Source organism: Sarcophilus harrisii, chromosome 3, assembly GCF_902635505.1.
Source record: "Sarcophilus harrisii chromosome 3, mSarHar1.11, whole genome shotgun sequence".
Lineage (NCBI taxonomy): Eukaryota > Metazoa > Chordata > Mammalia > Dasyuromorphia > Dasyuridae > Sarcophilus > Sarcophilus harrisii.
In genome coordinates this window covers 459,223,213-459,248,223 of record NC_045428.1, presented here as the reverse complement: position 1 = coordinate 459,248,223, position 25,011 = coordinate 459,223,213, and the positions used below count along the sequence as shown (strand labels likewise).

General features: G+C 38.5%; 2 protein-coding genes across 3 annotated transcripts in view; one reads left to right on the top strand and one right to left on the bottom strand.

Moving 5' to 3' along the window:
• Positions 1–2,041: 2,041 nt before the first annotated feature.
• Positions 2,042–21,903, bottom strand: RPUSD4 (RNA pseudouridine synthase D4). Its single transcript, XM_031960925.1, has 7 exons — positions 21,620–21,903; positions 13,487–13,652; positions 8,320–8,521; positions 6,497–6,590; positions 6,274–6,418; positions 5,784–5,881; positions 2,042–2,725 (listed from the first exon to the last, which is right to left on the bottom strand). Exons 1-7 carry the CDS (start codon positions 21,818–21,820, stop codon positions 2,525–2,527), a joined length of 1,107 nt encoding a protein of 368 aa, XP_031816785.1. The 5' UTR covers positions 21,821–21,903; the 3' UTR covers positions 2,042–2,524.
• The window catches only part of FAM118B (family with sequence similarity 118 member B), a 93,033-nt gene continuing 89,137 nt past the window's right edge, over positions 21,116–25,011 (top strand). Inside the window, exon 1 of one of the 2 annotated variants that reach the window (XM_031960927.1) lies at positions 21,116–21,153. The gene's annotated coding sequence lies outside the window, so the exon portion shown is untranslated. Of the gene's footprint in view, positions 21,154–21,969; positions 22,048–25,011 lie in introns of those variants that run through there. The other variant, XM_031960926.1, reaches the window with a different exon arrangement.

The window sequence follows — 25,011 nt, the reverse complement described above, 5'->3', positions numbered from 1 at the left end:
GGAGAGAAAAAAAAAAAAAAAAAGGCAGAAAATAGAAGGGAACATAGCAAGTTTTGACTTACATTCAGTTTCCTTAGTTCTTTTTCTGGACACAGATGGCATTTTCTGTCCAAAGTCTTTTGGGATTGCCTTGTATCACTGAACCACTGAAAAGAACTGAACTTTTCATATTTGATCGCACATTCTTGCTGTTATTTTGTACAATGTATTCCTGTTCTGCTTGTTTCACTCAGCATCAATTCATGTAAATCTTTTCAGGCCTTTCCAAAATCAGCTTGTGTAATGGGCTGAGGCTTGAGTTGATGCATGAGGTTCCAAGCAAGTGAGGCTAAATAGTAATTGGACTATATTCTATTAATATACATGCTTGGATAAAGAATGGCCCCCGCCCACTCTCTGTGCAAGTCCTGATGTGTTGTATAGGAAATGACGATTTTGGTGGGTGGAGACAGAGAGACAGGAAGAGAAGCTGGGAGAGATTGGCCTGGGTTCTATACTCGTAGCTGCTGGTCGTGTGGCTTCTGGTCTAGCTAGCTTCTTGACTCAGCTGCACACATTGCTATCGCCCATTCTCTTCCACCTCCAATCTTTCTTCACTGAGAATAAAGATTGACGATTTTCCCCTAACCTGAATTCCTGACTCCGGCTAATTTTAAAATACGCAGTCTTCACAAGCTTGTTCATCATTTTTTATTCACTAATTTATTACTGCATAATTTGGGAGCTGGGTTGACACAGTGAGTCCCTTTGTGGGTGGGCCTCTATTTTTTTTAGGTCAGTACCCTTTCTAAAAAATCTCAGGTTCTCTAAGGCTACTCTTTTATCTTTGAGGAGGTTTTTTTTTTTTTCTCCTGAATTAAATCTTACCTCAGACACTAAGCTGTGTGACACTAAAAAAGTCACTTCCCTTCATCTTAATTTCAGTTTCCTCATCTGTAAAATGGTAATAAAAATAGCACCTACCTCACAGGGTTATTGTAAGGATCAAAGAGGTAACATATATCGTACTTTGCAAGATTTAAAGTTCTATCTAGCTTTTATTATTTAATCTCTCTCAAGCCTCGGTTTCCTCACCTGTAAAATGAGATTAATATCTCAACTATATAGTAACTCTATAGTTGTGAGAATCAAATGAGATCATGTACATAAAACATTCTGCAAACTCTAAAGTTCCATGTAAACATTATTGTTATGTTATGACTACCAGTTTCCCAAATGCTTCAATCACTTATCTCCGACTTAGGATTTTTCTTCCCTCATTTCCCTATTATGTCCCATCAATCTAACTCCATTCCATTTACTGTTTTTTAATAATGCTTTTTCCTTTTCTCAAAGGATGTCTATTTCTGTATCTCCAGGTTTCACAATTCAGTACTTTTATTCAGAAGAATGCAGATTTTATTTAAGATACCCCAAATATGGTCGGGAATTAAGCAAATATGAAAATATATTCATAAAACTAAAGCCATCTTTCATACAGGAGACAAACAACTCTGAACAATTATGTACTATGGTAATGGGCACCACAGAAACGGTGAAGAAGAGGGCTCAGAAAGATGTTTGTGTTAGCTGCACACAGGGAGCATGTAACATCTGCACTGGGGGGGGGGGGGGGGGGGGGGGCCTTTCCTTTCACTTCCTCTTTATGGAAGGAATTCAAAATAGAACAGCAAATACCAAAAACAAACAATAGGACTTTAAGAAAACAGGCCTTGAATTGGAATAGTCCAGATGATCAGAGAGGGAAAGACAAAACTCAAAGGCTGAAAAACAGCAAGAATGAAGATGCTAGAAGAAAAGACCATGATGCTCATATTTAAGGCCTTAAATGGCATGCCCTCATAGCCATCAAGGTAACTTGGAAATCTGGTATGGATGAGTTCCTTACTGTAAAAATGGAGAAGTCTAATACTCCTAAGAGGTCCTGGCGCATAAGGGGAATATTTGAGAAGCCATATGAATCCTGTTTGCCCAGCACAGTAGACACAGTCTAAGCCATGATGGGCATTCAAGCATAAGAACTTACCTGGTTAGAAGCACATAGTTTAAATAAAAATTTTATTATAGGGAGAATATAGCTCTTGGTTCTTGTTTCTGTCTGTGGGGATTACCTGCATATAATTCTCCCCACTTACATTTGTCTGCAGAGCTTGGCTCGGTTCTTCCATTCCAATAAAGTGAGAGAGGTATGCAGACTCTCAAAACAAGCATCTCCATATTGTGCTGACCTTAAGCTTTGTTTTACATAAGAGGATCTGAAACAACTGAGATTCTTCAAACCATATCTAATGTCTCTTGTACATTCAGATGCTGAATTCTAATTCCACAGAGAGCCAACCTAGCAAGCCCCTCCAACTTCAAAGTCAAAGTACCTAGAGAATGAGGAAGACTTCTTCCTCCAGAGTCATTTCTTGAACCTTCTTGCTTTGCAGAATATTGACTCCAAGGGAACAAAGCCAATGGGGCCAATGAAAAATGGTCCAATTTTTCTATACTGGAATCTCTTTAGTACTTTATTTTAATCTCAGTCTTTCTCTGGGAATTCCAGTCCTAGACGTGATAAAGAACGCACGAAGAAGTGGGGCAGCTTGCAAACCAAGTTAAGTTCCTGCTTCTCAGACCCCAGAGGAGGTAGGATCAACTGCTGGGCATGCAGGTGGAGAGGAAGGTGACGTGTCTTTGTCTTTTCCAAACCAAGTTTCTTCAGGATGCCAGAAGATAGCTTCTGTAAAACGGAAAGAGGGCACTTTAAAAAGGGTGGAGAAGGGGCAGCTAAGTAGTGCAATGGATAGAGCACCAGCCCTGAAGTCAGGAGGATCTGAGTTCAAATCTGGCCTCAGACACTTATTGCGGAATGCACAACCCATGAAAATGCCAGAAAGCAAACCAGCTGTTCTGGCTCTCACAGAGACCATGAAAAACAACAGAAAGAAAGACAGACCCTGGCATTCTTACAAAGTGAAGTTCGGTCCAGAAGAGAATAGAGAGAGACTTGAGTGCTTTATTATCATTAATAGTACCTTTAAATGCTTTCTAATCACAATGTTGCTAAGGAAACATAAATAAAAACATAAAGTAGATAAATCAGTCAGTGTATGAAGAGACTACGAGAAAGTTGAGTTCAAGAAGAACCTTTAGCACTCTCAGACAAACCATCTCTCCTCCTTTCTATGCAGGTGCCTTAATTCTGTTCTCATGAGAACTCAGTACTCCTAAAGCTTCCCAGCCTCTGCCAGCCAATGAGCAGACTGGAATTGGGGTTTGTGCCAGGTGAGAATGACACGAATTACTGCAAAGTGAGTGCAGATTGAGCAGGCCAGAAAGCCTGGGAAAGTACAGCTTGGAAATAGCAAGTATGAACATACTAGGAAGGTGATTACATCACCAAGGAAGGGTGTGATTACCTGGGAGATCACAACTTAACACTTCCTGGCTGTGTGACCTTGGGCAAGTCACTTAACCCTAACTGCCTGGGGGAAAGAAATAAATAAAGAGATAAATCAGCTCAAGTGCATGAAGAGACTTAGAAAGTTGATTCTAAGAAGACACTTAGCTCCTAGACAAACATCTCTCCTTCATGAGGAGCTAATGTCTGTTCTCATGAGAACTCGTACTTCCTAAACTTCCAGCCTGCAGCAATGAGTCAGACTGAATTTGAGATCTTTTCCAGGAGAATGCACAATTCTGCAAAGTGAGCTGCAGATTGACAGGCCAGAAGCCTGGCTGAAAGACAGTTGAAATCAGAAAGAATAGAAGGTGATTAATCACAAGGAAGGTGTACTACCTGAATCCAACTTAATACTTCTGCAGTAGTGTGACTGGCAAAGTACTTAACCTAACTGCCTGGGAAGGGAGGAAACCCAAATTGAGGAAGCTGAGAATTGTTGAAGACACGGTTTTCCTATAATCCTCATGGAGACAGAGCTCGTTTGCCTTTCTTCCAAACACCACCTGATATGATTGTCAGCTTGAGATCTTATATCCATGAAGTACATTCTGGTGAATCATTTGAACATTGCTAACTCTTCTGAAAGAATAGGTTTTAACAGGCCTACTGAATCCCTTGATTCTTTGCCAGTAGTGAGAAAGGTTACTGTTAACTTAAGAAACCCAAAATTAAAGTTGAGAATGAATGAAACAGAAAGGTTTTCCTGATTAACCCTATGCAAGCCCTTTCCTGATCCAGACCATTTGTTACTCTAGGATTTATATCCCATAGATAATTCATCTGAAATCAACCTCTGGGTTTAAAGACCAAAGTGTGATTGCCTGATGTGCATTCTCCAAATGTCCAGTCCAATATTAAATATAAAAAAGGGCTCAAAAGTAACAAACTGTGCATTGATCCACAGTTGAAATGCTATAATGGGATTATATCCAATAAGAATTATAAATGTAAGGAAAGGACCACAGGATGCATTTCAGAAAGGCCTGGAGAGATTCGTATGATGCTGAAGTGAAATAGGCAGGATCTCAGGAAATGGCATTATATACTTCACTGACAATACTGATACATGATGACCAGTTCTAGATGGACTCAGGCATCCATCAATACAGAGATCAGACAAATCATTTCAATGGAGCAGTAATGAATGAACCAGTATGCAGAGATCTGGAGATACTAGACAACCATTACATTTAATTCAATACACCTATATTTAGAACTTCATTACTTGAATTTCCTTCTATAAAATTGTACAATATTTCAGAGTCTGATTCTTTTGTACAGCAAAATAACGTTTGTCATGTATACTTATTGTGTATCTAAGTTATATTTTAATATATTTAAATCTACTGGTCATCCTGCCATTTAGGGAGGTAAGAGTGAAAAATTGGAACAAGAGGTTTGGCAATTGTTAATGCTGTAAAGTTACCCATATATATATATATATATCCTGTAAATAAAAGGCTATTAAATAAAAAAAAAAAAAAAAAAAATTGCCAAACCTCTTGTTCCAATTTTTCACCTCTTACCCCCACCCCTCCCTAGATGGCAGGATGACCAGTAGATGTCAAATATATTAAAATATAAATTAGATACACAATAAGTATACATGACCAAAACGTTATTTTGCTGTACAAAAAGAATCAGACTCTGAAATATTGTACAATTAGCTTGTGAAGGAAATCAAAAATGCGAGTGTGCATAAATATAGGGATTGGGAATTCAATGTAATGGTTTTAGTCATCTCCCAGAGTTCTTTTTCTGGGCATAGCTGTTCAGTTCATTACTGCTCCATTGGAAATGATTTGTTGATCTCGTCTGAGGATGGCCTGATCCATCAGAACTGGTCATCATCTAGTATTGTGTTGAAGATATAATGATCTCCTGGTCCTGCTCATTTCACTCAGCATCAGTTCTGTAAGTCTCCAGGCCTTTCTGAAATCGTCCTGTTGGTCATTTCTTACAGAACAATAATATTCCATAATATTCATATACCACAATTTATTCAGCCATTCTCCAACTGATGGGCATCCATTCAGTTTCCAGATTCTAGCCACTACAAAGAGGGCTGGGTTTGGCAATTGTTAATGCTGTAAAGTTACCCATATATATAACCTGTAAATAAAAGGTTATTAAATAATTAAAAATAAAAAAAAAAATAAAGCCAGCCAAAAAAAAAAAAAAAAAATATATATATATATATATATATATATATATATATATATATATATATATATAAAAGGAATGTGATAACTCTTTGCTAACTGACTTGTTCTGGAGTTTTGACACACAAAGAAGAATCTCTTTCCCTTTTTGTGATGCATTAGGGACTTCTTACCTGGGGTGCCAACTTGTTCCAGTCAGAGTATTTGTGATCCCCAAGGACTGGACACCCTAATCCAAAGGCTAGGTGGACTCGAAGTTGATGCTTCACCCCTGAATAATTGCAGAAAAAGAAAACCAGCAGATTTTTTAAAAACCCATCTCATTCAAAGCACTGGTGTATATGTCCTATTTTCTCACTAAAAAGTGAAAACCTTGGGGATAGTGTCTTAATTACCTTGCATCTCCCCCAAAGTCTAGGACTATGTGCTGCAATTAGAAGCACTTATTAAATGTTTACTGAATCACACTGAATCACTCTGGATCACAAAGAAATGACACAGACTATTCAGAATACCTACAAAGTCATGTCTATTAAGACTATCACAATGAGCATTGGACAGAATGTCCTATAAGGGGCCTAAAAAGCTTTGGTCGGTTATAACTGCACCAAGACATTTTGAAAAATTCTACATTTGCTAACTCATTCCAGGGCAAGTCCTCACCTGTGATGGGCTGTAGCTCTAAGAAGGAACAGGACAAAGTGCGGCTTAACACCTGATACTGGGTCACAGCAACATGAGCATGCCGGTTTGGACGGATCTTCATGGTTTTCCCATTCTCCATGCGGTAGCTGGGGGCCAATGTCATCTGCAGCCAGAGGAATCAAGAGTAATCTTCAAAGAAATAGACTGAAAAGAATACTGTGCACAGAAAAACCCCAGGTACCTTATGGTGTTGCTGTTGGCCTTGCACCTCCTTCTCAATGAGAGGGATATCTATCATCCCTGCTGAATGCATGGGGACCCCCACACAGATGGCCCTGTGGGGACAGGACAGAATACAAGTATTACACAACCCTAGCAGAAATGGGGGGAAGGAGAAGAGAAGCCTGCAGTGTAGGTGTCTATAGTTGTATAACATAATTGTAAGTTTACCTGCTGTATCTGTATTGTCTTTAGGGTGCCTAGTACAAAGCCAATCACAACTGGCTATTTAATATTCTTTTTTTAAATGAGGAAGATGACAATAGAAAGATAAGAGGGACTAATTCCACCTTCCTTACCAGAAATAAAACAAAAAAAGACTGTTTCCACATAGTACCCTCTCCTAACCATAGGGGAATAAGGTTTCCCTCTCATCAGCTTGCCCTTCTTTGTAAGTTTAGGCTTCCTTCCAGAAAAAGAGTATTCTATCAGCTAGGTGTTCCTCAGAACAAAGGATTCAGAGAATAGCATGTGGTTTTTCACTCCCACTGTCCCATTCCAAGGAATCCATTGCTTAATATGGACTGCAGTCAGACAAGAACCATCATCTTTTTAAATCCTTGTTTTCCAAAGGGGAGGTTCCTCTAGGATAAAGCTTCTTAAGAGGCGGTCCACAGAGAGATTTCAGAGGGTTCTGTGAATTTGGAAGGGAAAAAAATATATATCTTCATTCTCACTAATTTTTTTAGAAGTTCCTTCAATTACTTAAAAGGATAATTCTACAAAGTCATACCATAGGCATCAGCAGACAGCCAAAGGGGTCCATGGCACACATACCAAAAGGTCAAGACCCCCTGCTCAAAGGCAGGGACTAAGTCCTAGGAAAGGCCACCGATGTGTGAAATAGCACTTCCAATAAACCTCATTAAAAGTACAAATCTGTAGCAACTTCTATCTATCTGTATGGACTGCTGCAAAACACAATCTTGACAAACTTCTTAAAACTCTGTTTGGTAAAGAGAAGGAACTCATTTACTTCAAACTATTACCAACTGAGGCAGCTAGAAGGTGTAGTGGAGAGAGCACTGGCCCTGGATTCAAGAGGACCCGAGTTTAAATCCCGCCTCAGACACTTAACATTTACTAGCTGTGTAATCCTGTACAAGTCACTTAACCCCAACTGCCTCCCCAAAAACAAAAACAAACTATTCAGAGTTGCATTTCTGATGGTAGCAAAAAACTGAAGAAAAATTGGGTGTCCACTATTTAGAAAATGTATGAACAAACTGTAATTATATAAATGTGATGGAATATTGTTGAAGGATAAAAATTTATTTAAATTGAATATGAAGAATCCAGGGAATTTTGGAAAAACTGGTATGAAGTGATACATAGTAAAATATATAATATTGAAGCATGAAGTGATATACAGTTAAGTATATAACCATGATGCATAATAGTCACAATAATGTAAAAGAAAACAACACTAAAAGACATGAAAAGACAGATCTATACTAAAGTCAACTTTAACCCCAAAAGATCAAGGAAGAAGCATATACCTCCCTCCTGTTGTTAAAGAGGTAGTACTATATTACAGTTATAAAAGGAAGTTAGAAGTCATATGCTATCAGAATCAGAAGAGTTTTTATGGGAAATAGGGAAAAAGAAAGCAGAGTATTAGGAATTGATGGTGATGAACATATATAAGCTTCTTGGGGGGAGAAAAACATGATATATCTTTTTGTCCTGAAATGTCTTGTACACAATAGGTACTCAATAAACATTTGTTGAGTGAATGGACAAAAACTCCTCCATCTAAGTTTACTGTCCTAATGTTGCTCCTACCAGTACTTCTTTGCCACCTGCCGAGTTTTAAACAACTCTTGGACTTGGTGAGCCATTTCCTTTTCCCGAGCCAATACCATCACCCCTGTTGTCTCCTTGTCCAAGCGATGGCAGAGGTGCAATGGCTCTGCTTTATTGCCATATAACATCTTGGCCAAAATAGGCAGGATGTCGGTGATACAGCTCTTGACTCCTGGGCCACCTATGAAGAGGGCAGAACAAAAAGGACTGAACAACCAAAAAGAAGGATTCTACAAGAAGATAACACCATTTCTTGGAAGGAAAAAAAGGATTGTTTCCCATAGCTGTCAAGGAACTCTAGTAGGAACAAGTAGCATTCTCTTCACTCTATGAAAAGCTACCTGTGGGCTCTTATCTCAGGGTTTTTAATTAGAGGTTGAGTGGGCAAAGAGGAGAAAAAGAGGGTGTCCATGTTCAAGGAGCCTGAAGATCTGCAAATCCTGCTTGAAAAATGGAAAATCATTTTGTCTCTGTTCGAAGCTGGCCTACTATTTTCTAGCTTTAAGCTTTCATGTATGCTATTGCCATAGCTCATCCAAACTTTAAAGGTACTCCTCTGTTTTTAAAATCATACTCAAGACTTAGTCTCTTAAGTCCTAGATAACCTCAACAGTCACTACTAGTTACTCAATCTAATCTCATGTGTTCAACTATCAGTTCTAAGCAGACAACTCCCAGATTTATATAATCAGCCTCAGTCTCTTTTTCCAGAATATTAGCACCTCATCTGGAAGCACAACAGGCACCTCAAATTCAACATGCCCCAAACAGAAATGATTTCTGTTCCCCACTCTCTCTCCAAATCTACTTCTCTTCTAAATTGTCAATATTAAGGTTCTAACATTCTTCCACTCAATTATGAACATCAAAATGATCTTTAGTTCTTCCCTCTTCCTTGTATCCATTCAGCTACTGTTGCTTATCAAATCTAATTCTACAATATATCAGTCAGTAAACAAGTACTATGTGTCAAGCATCATTCTAAGCACTAAAAAGAGGCCCAAAATCCCTGCCCTCAAGGAATTCACAAACCTGATGGGGAAGACTAGATGCAAACAAATATGTAAAAATAAATTGCATGTAGGATAAATAGGAAATCATTAACAGAGGGAAGGCATTAGATAAAAGGTATTTTCCTAGAAAAGATGTGATTTAAGTTGGAACTTGAAGTATGTAAAAATAAATTGCATGTAGGATAAATAGGAAATCATTAACAGAGGGAAGGCATTAGATAAAAGGTATTTTCCTAGAAAAGATGTGATTTAAGTTGGAACTTGAAGTAAGCCAAGAGGCAGAGATGAGGAAGGGAGAATCTTACTGACAAGGATGATGATCAGAGAAAATGCAAGGACCTGAGAGGGAGAGGACCTTGTTTTGTGTAACACTTAGGCCTGAGTCAATGGATAGAAGAGTGAGGTATGAGAAAAATGAAAATATAGAGGAATTAGGTTGTAAAGGGTTCTGAATGTCAAAGGACTTTGTATTTGATCCTGGAGGTGATAGGGAACCCCTAGAGTTTACTGAATAGGGAAATGCCATGGTTAATCTGTACTTTAGGAGAATCACTTTCATATCTGAATGGAAGACATCTTGAAGCAGGCAGATCCACAGAGAAACTACTGCACTAGTTCAGGCATGATGTGATGAGGGCCTGCACCATGGTCCCAGCAGTGTCAGGACAGAGAAGTGTGACATATTTGAGAGGTGTTGCAAAGGTGAAATCAGGAGTGGATTTGGAGAAGAAGCGGGGGAATGAGAGATACTAAGAAGCTGACAATGACAACTAGGCTTTGAGCCTGGGGAGGGGAGGATGGTGTTGACCTCAACTAATAGGGAAATTTGAAAGAGGAGAATATTTAGGATGAAAGATAATGAGTTCAATTATGGACATGTTGAATTTAAGATGTCTATTGGACATCCAGTTCAAGATGTCTGAAAGGGAGTTGGAGATGTAAGATCTCTAGAGATCAGCAGAAGCTAAAAGCAGGATAGATAGATTTGAGAATCATTAGTATAGAGAATCATTAAATCCAGAAGAGCTGAGGAGATCACTATATAAAGTAGAAAAGAGGGATAAGAGTCCAGGACAGAGCTCTGTGTGTGACTTATAGTTAGAGCGTGTGAACTGGAGCATCCAGCAAAGGAAAATGAGAAGGCAAGTTCTGAGAGGGAGGAGAACCAGTAGAGAGTTGTATCTCAAAAATCTGGAAAGAAGAGAGGTCAAGAAGAAGAGGATGATCCACATATCAAAGGCCACAAAAAGGTCATAGAGCATGAGAATAGAGAAGAGGTTGTGGATTGACTCTTAGGTATTTAAGAAATAATTGCAGTAAAAAAAAAAAATTGTTTTTCTTTAAATTTTGGCTGCATTGGTTTTGTTTATGCTAAAGTTTTTTAATTACTGTTATCAAAATTATCCATTTAATTCCCATGATCCTCTCTATCTCTTGTTTGTTCATTAAACAATTCCCTTCTCCATAGATCTGACAAGTACAATTTTCTACGTTCCTCTAATTTGCTTATGATATCATCCTTTATGTCTAAATCATAGACAATTATCCCTTCCACATCACATATATCAAGGACCAGCAAAAGAAATTAAATGATAATTTGGGGGATTTTTGTGTAAGTTATATGCAAAGGCCATCAGATGACACAAAAGACTATGAAAAATTCCAAATTTTACAATAAGGTATTGTAAAAACTCTATAATAGAAAAAAAAAAAAAAATCAGACTTCTTCTCTGGTACAAAAAAAGGGCCAAAAAATTTTTACATGAATTTTTCAGATCTCTCAGATCTCAGGGGCACTGTTCCCTTAACCCCTCTGGTATGAAAGGGCTAACTACCCATTTTGACCTTATTTTGTCATACAGTATGAGAAGTTGTTCTAGTTTCTGTCAAACTGCTTTCCAGATTTCCCAGCAATTTTTGTCAAATAGTTAGCTCTTATCCCCAAAACTAGGGTCTTTGTATTTATCAAATATTAAATTACCATATGATAATTTACCACAGTGCCTTATGTAACTGATCTAATCCACTGACCCACCATTCTATTTCTTAGCCACTACCAGATTGTTTTGATGATTACTGCTTTGTAATAAAGTCTGAAATATGGTACTGCTAGGCCACCTTCCTTCATAAGAAGAGGGACACTATCTCAAATTTAAGGCTTTTTCACATTTGCTGTTTTGGAAGCAAGTTTTGGGGATTTGGAAGTTTTTAGTGCATTCCAGGTAGTGTCATCTGGGGAAAAGTGTGATCACTATTTTCCTGTTCCTTGCCCAGGAAGGGCTCTTGATCCCTTGAGATTGCAATCAATATTGCTCCTCAGAACCCCTGATCCCTTGGGCTCAGAAGTGATTCTATGTGATAGTCTTTGATCCATTCTGACCAAGATTGACACCTTTCCTCAAGGCTCCTTCTCCCTCTTGATTGAAAGTGTTCCTCTCCACCTTTGAACTATGACTAGAAGTGGGTACAGACATAACAGTACCTTTGTCGAGTGTTAGCATGGGGTCTCCTGTAATCTCTTATTGACCAGTTGTTAGGTACCCTGATTATCTCTGATATGAAAATTCCTTAAGTTCTATCACTACCACTAGTCCCATCACTAGCATTCATCCTTTAGGTTAATTTCATCTCCATGACCCAGATGTCTTTCTGACTTCCTAAGGTGTCTTGAGTTGGAAAAATATTTCTTTCATTGGTTCAGCCACTCCAGAATTCAATTTGAGGTGTTACTTTAAAGTTGTTTCAACAGGAATGTTGGAAAAGGTCAGCTATGTGCTCCCTCTATTCTGCCACTTGGACTTTATTCCTTTTGATTGTTTCTAAATTCCTTTTTAGGCAGCTCCTCCATAATGCCTTCTCTGTTCCTTCTATCTGAATGTATCAGTATTCTCTCACTCAAGTTTTGTCAAAAAACATGTTATGTGTAATATTCCCTAGCCCAGCAGAATATAATCTTCTTATCAAGCCATTCTCCAATTGATAAATGGTCAAAGGATATAAACAATTTCAGATGAAGAAATTGAAACTATTTCTAGTCATATGAAAAGGTATTCCAAACCACTATTGATCAGAGAAATGCAAATTAAGACAACTGAGATACCACTACATACGTCTCATATTGGCTAAGATGACAAGAAAAGATAATGACAAATGTTGGAGGGGATGTGGGAAAATTGGGACACTGATAATTATTGGTGGAACTGAACGGATCCAGCCATTAAGAGAAGTTTAGAACTATGTTCAAAAAGTTATCAAACTGTTCATACTTTTTGATCCAGCAGTCTTTCTACTGGGCTTATATCCCAAAGAGATCTTAAAGAAAGGAAAGGGACCTATATGACCAAAAAAGTTTGTGGCAGCCCTCTTTGTAGTGGCAAGAAACTGGAAACTGAATGGATGCCCATCAATTGGAGAATGGCAGAATAAGTTGTGGTATATGATTGTTATGGAATATTATTGTTCTGTAAGAAAAGATCAATCAGATGATTTCAGAGACTTACATGAACTGATGCCGAGTGAAATGAGCAGAACCAGGAGATCATTATACACAGCAACAAAACTATATGATGATCAATTCTGATGCATGTGGCTCTCTTCAACAATGAGATGATTCAAACCAGTTCCAACTGTTCAGTGATGAAGAGAGCCATCTACACCCATAGAGAGGACTGTGGGAAGTGAGTGTAGACCACAACACAGCATTCTCACTCTCTTGGTTGTTATTTGCTTGCATTTTGTTTTCTTTCTCAGGTTTTTTTTTTCCTTCTTGATCCAATTTTTCTTGTGCAGCAAGATAACTGTATAAATATGTATATGTATATGTATATATTGAATTTAACATATATTTTAACATATTTAACATGCATTGGACTACCTGCCAATTAAGACAAAGGGTTGGGGGAAGGAGGGAAAAATTTGGAACAGAAGGTTTTGCAAAGGTCAATGTCGGAAAATTACTCATGCATATGTTTTGTAAATAAAAAGCTTTAATAATTTTTAAAAAAAGGAATATAATCTTCTTGTGGGTATATACTGTGTCATTTTTCTATTTTTGTACCCTCAACACCTAGCACAGAGCCTTGCTGTCCATCAATAATTCAATTCAGTTCATCTTTTCCTTCTCTAATCCTTACCATGTACAGGGAGACCATACGGCTTGTTAATGACAACAATGTTCTTGTCTTGATATAGGATCCCTCTCTTCAGTGCCTTAGATAACACATTGGGATGGACATTTTGCAACTGCTTAGTGTACCGTTTCAACTCTTGTATTCTCCTCTGAATAGGGTCTTTAGGCACCTGTGAGAGAAAAAAGGTATGAATCATAATAGCCTTAACAGTCTACACCATGACTTTGGGAACAGTTGGGAATGGGATATACATCTAATAATTATAAAATGGCTAAATAAATGAAATATTTAGATGTAATGGGCTGAGGTTTGAGTTCCCAAGTACATGAGGCTAAATAGTAATTGGACTATACCCTATTAATATACATGCTTAGATAAAGAATGGCCCCTGCCCACTCTCTGTGCAAGTCCTGCTGTGTTGTATAGAAAATGACGGTTTTGGTGGGTGGAGACAGAGAGACAGGAAGAGAAGCTGGGAGAGATTGGCCTGGGTTCCATGCTAGCAGCTGCTGGTCATGTGGCTTCTGGTCTAGCTAGCTTCTTGACTCAGCTACACATATTGCTATTGCCCATTCTCTTCCACCTCCGATCGTTCTTCACTGAGAATAAAGACTGATGATTTTCCCCTAACCTGAATTCCTGATCCAGCTGATTTTAAAATACACGGTCTTCACATTTAGATATTAGGTAAATAAAAATAAATGGATATAATTGCACCATGACAAATGACAAATACTAAAAAATACAACTAAATATAGAAAGATACTAACAAATAACAGCATCAAAATCTATACTATATGCAAAAGTTTCAGGGTTTCTTAAGCATCCCTAAAGTTGGAATTCTAAAATTATGAGAGCTGTAATTAATGATGGACAAGGAAACATACTATTGGAGGAACTGAATTCTTTAAATTTTGACAGTTTATACCATAAAGTGAAACCAGATGAAAGAAGGAAGTTGCATCTAAGTGAAAGGTTAGCTCATAGGGTTTTCTTGAAGAAGCAAATAAAAGAGTGAGCTATGGTGTTTTATCACATATCTCAGGGTAATGAGAAACATTTCATGAGGTATTTGGTCACCTTGTTATGCAAAACATATAAGTATCTGCAAGACGACAATCATGAGAAAACTATGTAATCTATGACAACATCAATTGAAGACAATGAGGTAAAAAAATTCTCAAAAGAATGAATATATAAATGAAAAAGCATATTAAGCAATTAATATACAAAGCAGATACTAAGACCTGGAGCTACAAAGACAGTTCCTATTCTCAAGGAGTTCACATTCTAATATATGGAGTAATAAAAAATAGATGGTTTTAGCTGCAGGTCAGATAGAAAGGCTTGGTGGTCTTTAAGGTACAACAAAAAAGTAAATGATAATGTATCTCCTTTTATATCAGTTGCACTGATTAAACCATTTTTCCTTCTGATGTTGAAACATTTGACAGTTTCAAGGACTCTAGCCATAAGAATTTTCTTTTCTACAATTTGATGTCTAGGGATTGTTCCCTGATATAATGGCTGTAGAAGCTAAGCAGAAAACAGAGCTGGCAATACTGGAGGCATTGCTATTCCAGGAGCTTCAGGTTTACCCGCCTGTTGATAGGAATTTGCAGGTAGCTAGTATTAGGAGATCTCTTTTCTTCCTTCTATAATGGCTGTGAAGGCCAGGCCAGAAAAAGGACCAGTATTCTGAGGTACACTGCTATTTCCGGGCCTCTCAGGCTCAGAGTCCTGGGCTTTCTCTCCCAGAGTCAAGGAGAAAAGGTGTCTGAGATTACGGTGGTAATCTGCCACGTCTAAAACATGCCATCTCTTATCTCTAAGATTTCCTTGCTGCTTCAGCTAGGTTGGATTCTCTGCCCTGTCAGTGGCAGGAGGTCTTGGTATTAGTGAGAATGGCAAATCTCTTCTCTATAGGGTATATCCCAGGGATGCTGACTCTTGGATTTAACTGTCTGCCTATGACAATGATTGATGGAGGAAATAGCAGGCCCCTTCTCCATAAAGGCTACACACATCTGTAAGTAAATATAAAGCAAGAAATAAAGACTCTCTCTCTCCACACATACATACAGATACACATAAATGGGGGCAGAGAGGGAATCAGAGTAAGCATCACACAAGAAGTAACATTTGAACTTAAAAAAGCCCACAAATTAAATCAGTCAACCAGTCAAAAAGCATTTACTCAGTCCTTACTGAGAGCTACATACTGTGTTAAGCACTAGGGAGACAAAAAAAGACACGGCCCCTGCCTCAATTAGTTCACATACTAATAGGTAAGATAAAATGTAAATAATTATGTGCATAGAAGTTATATACAGTATAAATGGAAGGTAATCTTACAGAGAAGGTGCTAGCAATGGGAAATTGGGAAAAGCCTCTCACAGAAGACAGAATTTGAACTAAGTTCAAGAAGACTAAGAAAGCTAGGAGGTAAAAGGGAAAGTATACCCAGCATGGAGACAAACAGGGAAAAGTCATGGAGATGGAAGATGAAGGGTAGCAAGAGGACCAGTGTAGCTAGATTATAGACTGCATGGAAAGAAGTGAGATGTAAGAAGGCTGGAAAGTGGATAGAGTCTAGCCTGTGAAGAGCTTTAAAAGCCCAACAGCACAATTTATATTTGACCCTGAAAGTAAATATGGAGCTACCAGAACTTAACTAAATTACTAACTTAACTAAGTAAGGAGCTGACACAGCAAACCTGTGTTTTAGAAAAATTACTTTGTTAACTGAGTAGAGGCTGGATTAGAATGGAAAGGAACTTGAGGCAGGGAGAACAACTCATAGGCTATTGGAATAGTTCAGGTTTAAGGGGATGAAGGCCTGTACAAGATAAAGCTGTGGGAGTGGAGAGAATGGCATATATACAAGAGATATGAAAGTAGAAATGACAAGATTTAATAACAAATTGCACATGTGGGATGAATATGAGTGAGGAACTGATGACAGATTATGAGTTTGGGTGACTGGGAGAACAATGGTTTCCCCAATTGTAACAAGGAAGTAGAAAGTGGAGAGAATATGTTTTGAATATATTTTGGATATGCTGAGTTTAAGACACTTATAGGACATCCTGCTTAAGATGTCCAAAGGAAGCTAGTGAGATGGGACTAGAGCTCAGAAGAGAGACTAAGGCAAGACACATAAATCTGAGAATTATCTATATAAAAAGGATAACTGAACCCAGGGAAACTCATGAGAGTACCAAGTGAAATAATAAAGAGGAAGAAGGGAGAAAAGTCTTTGAAGAACTCCAATGGGCATAATCTGGAAAAAGAACCACCAAAGAAGATTAAGAAAGAACAGTCAGATGATACCAAAAGAAAAGAATACTGTCAAATAAAAATCCAGAGAAGGGAGAATATTCAGAGGAAGAGGGTTATCAACAGTGTTAAAGGCTCAGAAAACTCAAAATGTAGAAGAATTGAGAAAAGGGCCATTAAAATTGGCAATTAAGATATTATTAGTATGGGAGTGTGGTGGCACATGAAAGGCTGAGGCTGGTGAATTACTTGAGTTCCAGAGTTCTGAACTTTAGGAAAACAAAAGCTGACTATATATCTACACTGAGTCCTGCACCATTATAGTAAGTTCCTAAATACAAGGAGACAGACTGCTGAAGAGGCAAACTGGCTCAGATTGAAAACAGTGGATCAAAGCTGTGCTGATCAGCAGTGAGATCAGGTCCTTGAGTGGCCAGCCATGACACTTCCAACTGAGGCAAGATAGGGAGACCTAATCAAAAATTTTAAAAAATTAATAAGTATGAAACTCAATTAAATGCAGTCAAAAGTCAAAACAAAGGAAATAAGAAAAGAAAGAGAAGCACCTATGATACACAACTTTAAATTTAGCCAAGAAGGGACTAGATATGAATGATCAAATCAAATGAGAATTTTTTTAAAGACACAGGAAACTTGAGTGTGTTGTAGGCAGAGGAGGAGGAGTCCATAGCTTGGGGGAAAAAAACGGAAGATTAAAGAAAAAGAAGATCTGGCAGAGGACTGGAGAAAAGTGGAGTGGTTGGGATCAAGGGTGTATGTGGAGAGATTGCCTTGGCAATCTCCGCCTGAGTCAGGAGTGAAAGAGAAGGAATAGAAGATATTTGAAATGACTAAGAGAAGCAGAGAGAGAACTGTTAATGAATGGCCTCATTTTGGGGAGGGGTGAATTGTAACTCTAAGAAAATGAAGGAGAGATATTCATGTTGGGCTTTAAGAGGGATGAAAAGGTTTTCATATGAAAGGAAACAACCATTGTTAGTTGAATGGAACAATAAATTGGTTAGAGAGGTTTAAGAGTATTGCCTTGCTGCAGTGAAGAGCCAGTTGAAATTATGAAATTTAAATTTGTAGGGGATCCAGACCTCATAGTTTCATTACTTTTCTCTAGCTCCATTCAGTAGCATGTGAATAGGAGCAAAGGTGGATGATAAGAGTAACCTATAGTTGAAGTTTATCAGTTTATTTCTGGTAATAGAAAAGCTAGCTAACAGGTTACTGTCAAGAAACTTTGAAGAAAGCTCTAAGCATCTTGAGTTGTTATCTTGTGGAGGATTTATAGGAAGAAATGGTGGCCATCATCTTTGGTCTAAGAAAGATGACTAAATGATTATCCTTTTATTAATAACCTGCTGGTCTTATTAATAAAATGATCAAATTACAAAGAAACTACATCTCTCAAACTTTTTTAAATATCACAGTTATGGTGACCAGGAGTGGACTTTTAGAGAAAAAGAGACAAGTTGGACATAATGTTATCAGGAAATATACTATTCTTATTCAAATGCTTATGGTGAAATTTCTTCATCTAGAGAAAGGCTCTTCCCTGAGGAACTCTAAGTTGAGATTTTGGCTTTCCTCAAGCTAAAACTTTTGATTCTAATTTTCAATCACTTTTGGGCTTTAAAAGATGAAGAGAGAAGCAGAACAAAAAGAAGGATCAATTTTGTACAAAATTTTTAATAGAGAAGAGATCTACAAATGACCTGAATTAGAAAATTGCTCTGAGACCACATCTGAACTGGGAACAAACTTACTATTTATGAATTTTATTTTGCAGTTTACTCTTTCCTTCTGTACCTTTTATCTAAAGGTCAAAGTGCTGTCCATCTTTCTCTTTTTTTATCTTACATTTTCCCCCCTCAGAATCCACATAGTTAGGAACCTTTGATAAAGTATGTGAGTAATTCAATGAGAAAGCCATACCTTTCAAGCATCAAATGGGGAAATATGAGAAATGATTATCAATAACCAATATCTTGGGGAGATTCAGAGCTCTTTCTTCCAAAGTTCTGATTTTAAGTCCAGTTTTTCTTGAAGGACATTACTGACAATGAAATTGTACTGACTCTCCTAGATCTTGACTCTCCTAGATCTTGATCAGACTCCATCCTGCCTTCCAAGGAATTTAATCTACGGTAGAGAACCCCATCCCATTCTGCTCAGGCTTGGGTGAGGTTTCATTCTCTGAATTGATAGTCTAAATCTATGGATGGTCTGGTATAGAAATACTTTTTCTATCTGAAAGATATTCAATTCTTAATTATAATAAAGTCCATCTCCCAAAATCACTTCAACCAATTAGATTTGATTGCTGTTTGTTGTACTACCTACTGTTTTGAAGAGTAAATAAACATGACAACATGATTATCTTTTGTCTAAGAGTGATGGCCTTTTATTAATCACCTTTTAGTTTATTAATAAAATGACTAAGTTACCTAGAAACTGTGTCTCTGAAACCTTTTTAAATATCACATAGATATATTTCCAAAGATGATTAGGAAAAAAAGGAAAAGAACCTGTATGTTCTAAAATGTTTACAACAGCTCTCTGTGATGACGAAGAATTGGGAATTATAGAAATGTCTTTATCATGTTGGAGAATGGCTGAACAAGTTGTGGCATATGATTTTTAATAAAATAGTACTATGCTATAAGAAATAACAAGTTCAATAGTAGAAAAACACAGAAAAACACATGAAATAATGAAGAGTGAAATGAACAGAATGAAGGGAGCAGTAAATATAGTAAGAGCAATTTTGTCTTAAGAAGATTGAGAAAATACATTATTTTGAATATTATAAATACCCAAATTAACTATAAAAACATATGAAGTCACTGTCTCCAACCAGAGAAAGAACTGATAGATATATAATTTTACATACACACATATATATATATGTGTGTGTGTGTCTTATCTACCTATTTATCTATATCTATCTACTTATGTGTGTCTAATACTAGCCATCTTTAGGGCAGGGCATAAAAAAACAAATTTACATGATAATTTTGTTATATATTTTAAAGGAATAGCAAATTGAATATAGTGGATTTGGAGTTTCATGTGCAATAGCCTTTTTTATTGTACTGTTATAGGGGGAAAAAATCACATAAAGAACATATGGAAAAAAGATACTATCTATATCCAGAGAAAAAAATAATAGAAGTGTGTTTAGAATAATGGTACATTTCTATACCTATTTTTGTCTAATGATAGCCATCTCCAGGGAAGAGGGAAGAAGGAAATAAGAAATCTATTGTATGTTTGAAATAGCAAGTTGTAGATTGTAGATTTGCAGATTTATGTATAATCATCTTTTTATTACTCTGTTATGGAAATGCTTGTTTTACTCCATAAATTAAAAAGACACATTAGTTGTCTGACCCTGGAGAAGTCACATTAAAAAAAAGGGGGGGGTGGGGAGTCACTAAATTGTATATAAGGATTTCTGTGGACCTCATAGAGATTTAGAAAACCATTTGGTAGGAACTGGTTTCTGCTGCCCTAAGGAGTGCTATGGGCCCAATGTTTGGCACCTCTGATGTACTCTAATCCCTCATTTTACAGAGGAAATTGAGACCAAAAAATGGAACAAAAAAACAGGGATGGTGTAAAAAATGAGTAACTAACAAGCTAACGGCAAGAGACTGAAAAGACTCTAAGGCAATGGATAAACTTATATGGAATGAAAATGCATGGATGATTTGGTATCTGTCATTTGGGAGAGTTTTTACACAGGGATTACCAATCTTCTTAAGTATGAGAATTGAGCATCCATTAAGCTAGTAAAAATACTAAAGATGTGAGACCTCATTTTTTCTATTTATCCAGTTCTCTTTTCCATTAGATTTCCATTAGATCGAAAGATCTTTGAGGATAGGAACTGTCTTTTGCTCTTATTATATCTCCAGACCTTACTCAGTATGATAACTAGCACACAGCAGGCAATTAAACAAATATCTACTGATTGACCTTGATGGAAAAGAGGCATCCTATTGCTGGTAGAGCCGTCAATGACTTCAACAATTTTGGAAAAACAAGAAAATGACTAAATGGTGTATACTTTAATACAAAAGTGCCACTACTGGTAACGTAACCCAAAAGTTATCAGTAAGAAAAGAACCCGATGTTGAAAATGTTCATAGCAGCAATGAGCTTAAAAAAAAAAAAAAAAAAAAAAGCTGGAAAAAAAAAATGGGTCCAACAGTCCGGGAGTGGGTGAGCAAACTCGGGCATATGAACGCATGATTCTGAAACAATTAAAATGTAACGGAATACTGCTATTCTATAAGGAATGGAAAAGTAAGAAACGTGGCAAGACTCCTACGATGACCCATAGCAACCTAACAGCATATACGGCCGACCCGACCAAGGTAGGTAAAAATGTCACTTTGGATATTGAGATTTCATTTCTCATTTCACTTTTAAGTGAAATTTATTATTTTCCATTTCAAAATTTTGTTTCTTTAAATGTTTTTATATGTGGGTTTGGGGTGATGACCTAGGATTTAACTCCAAGTTAAAGGGTTGCTCCGAGCAGCGGTCCCAGTGAGAGACCAAGGCCGGCCCTGAAGCCGGGTCCTTCAGAATTCAAGGCTGGCGCTCTTTCAAACCGCCGGCAGTGTTTCCGAGGGGATAATAATGACGCTCCTTGTAAAATAAAAGTTCAGGAAGGAGGGTTGGACAGGTGCCGCGGCACTAGGGATACGCCAAGGAGCGGGTAACTACCGCACAGCGCCCACTTCCCGGACCCGGGGGTCAGCGCCCCCCCCCCCCATTCTCCCGCCCCCGTCAGGGGCGCGCACTGCCTCCTGGGAGTCGTAGTCTTGGCGCCCTCACCTCCCTCTCCTTCGATTTCAGTTCTTCCTTCTTGGCTCTCAGCTTCTCGGCTAGCTGCTGAGCATTCGAAGGCCGAGCTGCGGCAGTGGTAGAACACGAGCACTTGGTCACGAGGACGAAATGCTGCCCAGAAATGCGGCCGGTATTTCGGGCCGAGAAGCTCCACACGCTCCTCGCGGACGCCGCCATTTTGCCTGTCATGAGGGAGGGAGTGACGCCTACCGTAGGCGGGGTGAGGACGGTGCGAAAGTGTGATGAAGGGGAGGCCCCATGGGGTCACGTGGAAAGAGTGAGGGTGGGGGTGGAGCTGACCGAGTGGCCGGTCTGTCACGTGGGGCCGCCCGGCGCTCAGTGCGGCTGCGCGGGCCGGTAGCAGCAGCTGGAGAACGGTGGCGGCGGTAGGCTGACTGGCGGACTGAGGCGACTGGGTGAGTAGGTTTCGGGACTGGCACGGGAAGCGCGCCGGGGGCCGTCTCAGGCATCGCTCGCGGTCCTCGGAGCCCTGGGGTCCACACCCCCTGAGACTGCTTCCTCGCCGTTACTCGTCGAGGGACTGTCCCCCCTAAAAACACCTCCCCACCCCCGCTCCCTCCCCGGCGACCCTTTCCAACGTTCCTCGGGGACCCCTCTCCGGCGAGGGCGTCAGCCCACGGACCCAAGGGGAACTGAAACCTCGCGGCGTCGAGCCCCCACCCCCACCCGGACGCTCTGGGATGCTCCCAAACTCCCCGCCTCTTTGTCCGTGACTGGGACCGCCGGGGGGTGTCCTTTAGCGTACCTGCGGGCCCCTCGTCGGTCGTGTCCAGCTTCCAGCCCTGCCTCCCTGCCCGTCTTCTCTCCTAGGACCTCATTAGCAGGAGTTCTTCCCCTTCTCCACCCCACAGTCAAAAAGGGAGTTCTCTGCTCTGGGTTAAGTTGTTAACTTCACCTCCAAATTCTCAGCCCCCTCCGCGCGAAATTATACTACTCTTGATAGTCGCACTAAGGGACAGTTCACCTAAATAAAAATCATTCCCAGCCGGACCTTTAGACAGGCGTGGATCACATGATGGATTGTCTAGTTCGACTCCCCTTTTTCCTCTCCCTCCCCTCCCCCCCAATCTTCAGGTAGTTAAGCTGAGACCCTGAAAAGGTGAGTAACTGGCTATAGATGTAGGTCTGGGATACAGCCCAGGTACTCTGACTCCAGTCCAGCTCTCTTTCCACGGCACCACCCTGCTGTGGAGATACTTAGTTTTTCTATTAGAAGGATCATACAATTACCGGGGGAAAAAATGTTATCAGTTCCTAGCTTTTACAACAAATAGTGTCAATCAATTCAGTTTGTTCCATTTCCTTCTGGAAAAAGGCAGATTGAAAAGTTTAGGAAGCTAAAGAGTTTTTTTTTTTCCTTCTTTCTTTATTGTTTCTTGCCTTCAATAAGGAAGGCTGAATTCCCCTGGGAGATGTCCATACATGTTGACAGAAACTGAGTAGGTAGGTTGGAAGCCATGGCTAAGCCCCCCTGAAACCTTCATTAGAAAGAGTAAAAGGAACAGTGTTTACCACAGTGCCTAGCGCAGAAAAGGGACTTGCTAAGTGTTTATTGGTTGATTGATATTGGATTTTTTTTCATGCGTTGATTAGTTTTGCTGAACATTTTTTTCTTTAAAAAATATTTACAAGGGATGAATGGAGAGGAGGACTACAGTGAAAAAGATAGATTATGTAAAAACAAAAGATATCAAAACTTTAATTAGAAAAAAACAGTAAAAGATACCTCTTCATTAATGGAGAAACAAGTTGGTGTAATAGAAATAAAGCACTGATCTCTAATCAAGACTTAGATTTGTCTTAGCATAGTTACTGTGTACTAGTTATGTAATCTCTCTAAACCTCGGTTTCCTTATTTGTAAAATGGGATAATAAGATAGATGAAGTGGTTAGAGAATCCAGCAGACCTTGTAGTCAAAAGACTTGGGTTCAAATCCTTCCTTTGACACACCTTGGCTTTGTGACCCTGGGCCGGTCATTTTAATCCCTCACTGTTATATGCACCTCTTAAGTCAAGTTGCAAAACACTTGGTGATCTGCTTTGGTATTGAGAATTTCCTCACCAGTTGTTCCCCATACCAATGACATCACAGTTCCAGTGCAAATAAAAATAAAAATCATTTCCTTTACCTGCCTTGTAGGATTTAAAGAGCGTTGTTAAACAATAAAGTGCTTGATAAATGGAACTATTTCTGAGGCTTCTAAATTGAAGGGAAAAAATAGGAGTTAGTACTTTGACAAAAGTTGGAAACAGGAACTTCTTTGGGAAGAAAATATGAAAATTTGGGACATAGAATTTAGAGAATTGAAAGGAACCTTAAAGATCAGCCATTCCAACTCTTTGATTTTACACTGGAAGAAAATGAGGCCTGGAGATATTAAATAATTTTTCTAAGACCACTAAGATAATTATAGAGCTGGAACAATTTCCTGACTCTGGTCAAATATGTCGTTGGGTTGAAATTAAGTGAGTTTTCAAGTGTAAATATTTAGACAGTTGGATTTATGGAACTAGAACGCAGATGATTGTTTTATATTAAAGATGGAGATTTGGGAATAATTAGCCTGGAATTGACAGATAAAATAATATGAATGGATGAATTCTGTTAGATAAGAGGTCAGAGCACCAAGGATAGATCCTGAATTTAAACGGATCATTGGAAGAGGAATTGGGGAGGAAAATCTAGGATCTTTTTTTAATTTTTAATTTTTTTTGCCTTAAAAGTAATGTGATATATTACCTTGATGTATCAAGAACAAGTAGGCTTTTGCCCATGTATGTATGGCCTGTTGGAAGAGTTAGAGAAAGGGGGAGATGAAAGTATACTACAGGAGGACATGGTAAGTAGTAAAGAACAATGAAGAAAAGATGTGGAATACCAGAGGTAGATAGGTCTTGGTCCAGTCGGAGAAATAAAATTTAAATACTGTCTTTCTCTTCTTTCCTGTCATTAACTCATTTATCCAACCCTTTCTAATAGACTAAATAAATACTATATATCAAAATGTTTCAGGTGGCAATAGATGGTAGATTTAAAACTAAAAAGTCCTCCTCCCCCTTATTTTATAAATGAGGAAATCAGAATTTAGAATGATTTGCCACTGATCACATAGAAAGTAGTAAAAGGAAGAACTTAAATTCATATCCAAGTCCCAATATTCAAAAGACATTGTTCTTTTTAGTGTACTCCATTATTTCCCTGAGATTCAACTAACATTTTCCTTAGGAATGTTTACTTTTAAAAAAATAGTTCTGAAATCTTAGATTTCTTGAGTACATCTTGACGGGGTGGAAATAGTAGTAAAAAATGGGACGAAGAAAAGGCATAGATATAATCTATGTGTTTTCTATAAGGTAG